The 5,237-nt window shown below is 50.1% G+C and overlaps 3 protein-coding genes across 3 annotated transcripts in view; 2 read left to right on the top strand and 1 right to left on the bottom strand.

The window, feature by feature from the left end:
* Positions 1 to 2,447: 2,447 nt before the first annotated feature.
* On the top strand, positions 2,448 to 2,872 carry PPTG_22688 (hypothetical protein; the record flags this gene model as incomplete). The annotated part of the gene is made up of 2 exons (XM_008905809.1): positions 2,448 to 2,591; positions 2,825 to 2,872. The coding sequence occupies 2 exons, from the start codon at positions 2,448 to 2,450 to the stop codon at positions 2,870 to 2,872; spliced, it is 192 nt and encodes a 63-aa protein (XP_008904057.1).
* Positions 2,873 to 3,148: 276 nt separating this feature from the next.
* On the bottom strand, positions 3,149 to 3,960 carry PPTG_22687 (hypothetical protein; the record flags this gene model as incomplete). Its single annotated transcript, XM_008905808.1, has 2 exons — positions 3,149 to 3,666; positions 3,903 to 3,960. The coding sequence occupies 2 exons, from the start codon at positions 3,958 to 3,960 to the stop codon at positions 3,149 to 3,151; spliced, it is 576 nt and encodes a 191-aa protein (XP_008904056.1).
* Positions 3,961 to 4,481: 521 nt separating this feature from the next.
* The window catches only part of PPTG_09821 (hypothetical protein), a gene marked incomplete at both ends in the record, with an annotated part of 1,191 nt that continues 435 nt past the window's right edge, over positions 4,482 to 5,237 (top strand). Inside the window, one exon of the mRNA XM_008905604.1 lies at positions 4,482 to 5,237. Coding sequence (XP_008903852.1) covers positions 4,482 to 5,237 — 756 coding nt within the window.

Below are 5,237 nucleotides of genomic sequence, written 5' to 3'. Positions count from 1 at the left end.
TCACATTCTCACAGTTCTTGATGTGAGTCAACAACTCGGGTTTTAGATGTAACTCAAAGGTTGCTGTAGTCTTTCTTATATGTAATGGAATGGTTTCCTTTTGCCTTCTTGCACGATATTTAGCTGCGGAACTTGAGTACAGTTTGTGATGTACCCTAGTTCTTTCGCAATGATTATCGGAACAGTCGATTCCAAACTTGCATGATTACCTTGTGGTCTGCACCAGCTGACCGTCAACACCTCTAATCTTATGTTTAGAGAGGGCGTTGCGAGGCTCTCCATGTAGTAATCCCTTGGCCAGGAATACCCTTTAAACAGAATATTTCGTATTTCAATCGTTTCGCCCTGTTCATTCCACGGGTTGTTTGTTTTCGTGTCCTAAGAACCCACAAACTTGTCATCGGTGGTCTTTTGGATACGATAAATCGCTGTCGCGTAGATTTCCTTTTGGGATGTATTCTCCAGCTCAGTGCTAGACAACTTGAACAACACATTGGGGAGAAGACCCAGATCTAAAGGTGAGTGAATAATTTGGTTTTACAATATTTATCTTCTTTTTTGGAAATTTACTTGGTGCTGTGCTACAACACTTGCCATTTTTAATAGTATTGTAAAACACGAAGCAAAAAAAAATTTCGCAACCATCCTATATAGACCCAAGATTTAGCGGTGGGTAGTACGTAATGTTCTCTACTTGACACAGCCATTTTAATACTGTGAGTTAGTAAACCTGTATTCGGCAACCCTTTACAGGCGAAGGAATCCGCTCACTTTATCGCAAAATTTACAAAGTATGTGCAAACTCGGTTTACGTACCCTGCAGTGATATTTATGGTATGATAGTCAAGGGGATTATGCTCACTACTTACGGCGAGTAAAATCTTAGCTGGACTCTGCTTTCGTCGTGACGTAGAACTCGGTCAAGTTGAAGCAGCAGGGCATTCTTTAGGGGTATGGAGAAGCCAGGGTGGCTACCTCGTCCGACCCAATCCACTTCAAGAGTCTGGACTACTGTGCTGTACTGGAGAATGTGTATTGACACAACAGGAGGTACTATACCGATGAATTCCTCGATTATGTACGAAAATCTACAGGATCTGGTACTGTAAAAGCCGACTCTCTAATCCATGCCAGTGGTTAAGATCCGTGTATTCAGAATCACGAGGGTATACACCCAGGACCAAGCATGGCTAACAAAAAACTGTACTCGGTTCTCTCGGGTTAACGCGCAGAAGGTCTGGTTTGGGTTTAGACAGGGTGACTCGCGACTCCTCAGACTTAGGGATCCGTCCTCCGATGTTGTGTCAATATTCTACAGTATGTATTGTAAGTACTGCATTTTTGCTCCAAACTAGAGCATAATCTTCGTCAACTCGTTTGAATTTGATGAGCACCAGCCACTGGTGAGATTGCGTACCTCGCCACGCAAAGATTTGATGTATTTTACAGTATTGTAGCGCTGGAGAGGGTACGAAAACCCCGTAGTAAAGTTGTCAACTGCACAGGCACACGTACCTACATAGTTACTTATGTTCTTTACGATACCGGTATTCTTTAAAACTCAAAGTAAGATAAATTATTTACCTGTTTAATATATACCAGCAGCTCTCTCTTTGCATGACGTCTCACACTTCTTCTTTGCAGCTAACTTAAAAAGCTAGCGACACTTTTCCGACGCGTTTCTCTTACTGGAAACCCCAAACAAGTCTGTAGTGTATATCATTTTACACCGTGAGCAGCGGCCCATTAGTTCATACATAAGTACATGGGCAGGATACGCTTTTGGATTCTGGATCCCTGACTTGCAAAACTGTATTTTACATTCAGCGGTTCTGGGTCATATTGATGTCCACTGGCAAATTTCAGTGCTCGTTTAGTCTGCTTCGAGCTCGTACATTGTTAGCCCCAGCTCGAGCGCAATATGATAGAAAAAAAAAACCAATACTAACAACGTTTGATGTAGCTGACATGTTGTCGTCCCTCTGACTAGTCAATGATACAGTATATGACCCTGCCGTGTATGAATCCAGCACTCGCAGCGCATTTAAGTCTTAAAATACAGCGCGATCTATCGGATCCATGTATTTGTTTGCCGTGTGCTACATTAGCGAATATATGGGTGGCAAGTTCAGTATTAATCTACAGAAGAATCACCCGGCGATTCTCCGGGGAACCGGGGCCCGGAGACAGTCGCAGAGGAGGATTAGGACGTCATCGCTCGATTGAAAAGCATCCTCCATGCGACGATGCTTTTCATTGCGAGCGAGTTGATGGAGTGTCGCGGAGGCGACAGTCCCGCTCTAAGAGCCGGGTGTGTCGGCAAGGTACATGTATTTTTGAAATACCGCAATTGTTGGAAGAGTCTCACCGCATTCTCATTGAGACGGTAGAGCATTCCATACTTTGCTTTAGATTTATTGTAAAGGCACATGCAAAAGCAACGAAGCATGGCGATTTCCACTGCTGAGATGGAGCACCAGCAACAACGGAATGGTCCGCAACCCCAGGCTTCTCCTTACGGGTTCACCGTTTGTGGTGTGACAGTCAGCGTTACATCGTTCGACTTGTTTAATCGACAAGGCGTCAGACAGGTAAAACTGAAATGGCTCGCAAAGTTGCATCAAGTAACGAACAGTATTGCCAAATGCAATGGCCGACTCTCTTCCGTGCCCCATACAGCGCAGTGTATCAGTAGGTATGCAACGTTTTTGAGGTGATTTTGTAAAGCTAAGCTGCCCGTTTGCGCTGGTGAGTCCGTTTCGAACAGAATACACATACAAATTCGGTGTGTTTATTTTGGTTTACCCGTTTCCTGTGTATACAGCCAGTGATGACGACCACGGGCTCGCTGCTGCACCTCGTCCTGGGATAGTCGCGCCGGCTTCCTAATGGCATCAGGCTGATGCATGGCTGGCGGCAATCAAGAGTCTCTCTTGCACTGCAGTTTCGCTCGAACAAAAAGTTTGTCTATTTTCACTGCTCTAGCTAATAGCTTCGTTGGCTAAATCTCAGACGGAACATATCTTTTACGAGTGTGGTAGGCATAGTTTATTGTCTGAATTTGAGCCTCCATTCGAGTGTGTTGTAGCCAACCAGGATGACGCTACGCTCCACTCAAAGCCATCCTCGCAAAAATTCGGCTGGAAGTTCAACGAGGGTTCACCAGCGGGCTTTTCCCGATTTGCCAGTAGGATTTGAACGGCCGTAAACGCGACGGACAGACGGACGCGCCAAAGAAGGTTTGGAACGCGATGACTTTTCGCTGGCTGCACCGTCCAGTAATCTGTCGTAGGTCGCGCGAGCTAAAGCCAGTCGCAGGAACTGGTTGCTCGACGGTGTCGTGCAAAGCCTCAGCGTGCAAAGCGCGCCGAACTTGATTTTTGCGAGTCAGAAACCGATCGGGGCTGCCGCGTTTGCTGGTGTTTTGGTAATTGTGCTGAGCGCAGCCCTCGTCAATGCGGGGCTGCTTTCTAAAAAGATGTCGACACGATCGCCATGAACTCAGCGGTAAGTTGTCCGTAGGCGAAGCATTCAGTGTCGAACTCGTGGATTGCAGTGCCACTGCCTCAACACGCGCACGGTGCAGCCGTGTTTGGTTGCGTGAGACACCGGCGTGTTCTCCTTTGGATGGGGCATCGAAGCTGGGAGAACAGCGCGCAAAAGCAACTGTTCACCTCTGGTCGACTCACAGTTACTGCAACCAACTTGTGTAGGCGTGTGGTATAACATCCGCTATCTCCGCATATAGGTCTCCAAGGCCATTTTCCAGGTCTCAAGTACACATTGCAATGTGGCAGGTAGCACCAGCTTATCGCTGGGCTGCGTCTACAATGTACATGTAACTCCAGCCTGGAAAGTCTTTTCAGCGAATCCACAACTTAACAACGTTTTCAGCAGTTTACTTTTACGCGACCGGAATCGGACGAGCGCAATGATGGCACGGCGCACTTTCTCGCTCATTGTTTTCCGCCAGATGGGTGCGCGCTTCTTCCTACTGAAATGTCAAAGCGCAAGCAACAACCCAGAGCGAAGCTGGGCGGTGACATGTGTTGATTATTCTACGCCAGGCTAATCCAAATCCCAACACGGATCGCCTACGCCTCGTGAAGAAAACTTTGGGCTGCGCTAGTATACGGGCAGGTGTTGCTAGGGTTTGCCATCGTACCAGTCGAAGGGAATCCGAATCGCATGACGTGCTCACCGCCAGTGAAATCGGACCAGCTTCGAGCTCAACAGCAGAGCCGCTTGGTAGGACAGACGGCATGTTTACTTTTTCGGAGAGGTAGGGCAAATCGTCCTGGGATTGAAGCTCGAGTTTTCTATGCTGGCAAATCTTCGTATTCGCTCTTGCCAGTCGCCACTGCAGCCGCGACCAACAACTCAGTTCAGCAGCTCGTTTGTCAGGGCACTCACGCTGTTCACTTGGCAAAACACCACCCAGCGCGCAAGCTTCCAACCTGTTCAACAATTGTCTAGCGACCATGCAAGCTGGCCCCGTCGGATCTTCGCGCCTGGCTCCGCTCCTGCAGGCGGCCTCGATGCCGTCCGAGCCGTACTCGGCCCCGCACACGATCCGTACCATCCGTCTGCCGTCACTGGCACCACGTTTGCCCACCCTACCCAGTCTCATGAGCACGCTCGCGGCGCAGAACGGCTACGCCTCATCGGCCACCTCGTCGCCAACCCGCACGTCGTCATCGATCTCATTCCTGCTGAACCCGCCTGCTCGCCAAGCCGCGAACGCGCAGCACCACCTCAACCAGCAGCAGATGTACGCACCCGCTGCCTCGACGGCGCCGTCCACCATCCTGTATCACCCGTACGCGAACTCTGCGTCGTCGATGCCGATGACCACAAGAATGATCCAGCCGCAGGAAGTGAAGCCGCAGCCCAAGAAGAAGCGCAAGACGCGCATCTGCAAGTCGGAGGGCTGCGAGAAGTACGTGGTGGACCGCGGGCTGTGCATCCGCCACGGCGGTGGCAAGCGCTGCTCCGTGGAAGGTTGCAACTGCCGTGCGCAGAACCGCGGGCTGTGCTGGAAGCACGGCGGCTACACTCGCTGCACGGTGGAGGGCTGCACGAAGCGTGCCAAGTCACGCGGCATTTGCTGGTCGCACGGCGGCGGCACTCGCTGCAAGCACGGCGGGTGCTCCAAGATCGCGGTGTCGCACGGCCTGTGCTGGGCGCACGGCGGTGGCAAGCGCTGCCTGGTGGAGACGTGCCAGAAGCCGGCGTAC

The sequence above is a fragment of the Phytophthora parasitica genome (genome assembly GCF_000247585.1).
Source record: "Phytophthora parasitica INRA-310 unplaced genomic scaffold supercont2.21, whole genome shotgun sequence".
In the NCBI taxonomy this organism is placed as follows: domain Eukaryota; phylum Oomycota; class Peronosporomycetes; order Peronosporales; family Peronosporaceae; genus Phytophthora; species Phytophthora nicotianae.
Note: the sequence above shows the minus strand (reverse complement) of the source record. Positions and strands in the feature narration are given on the sequence as shown.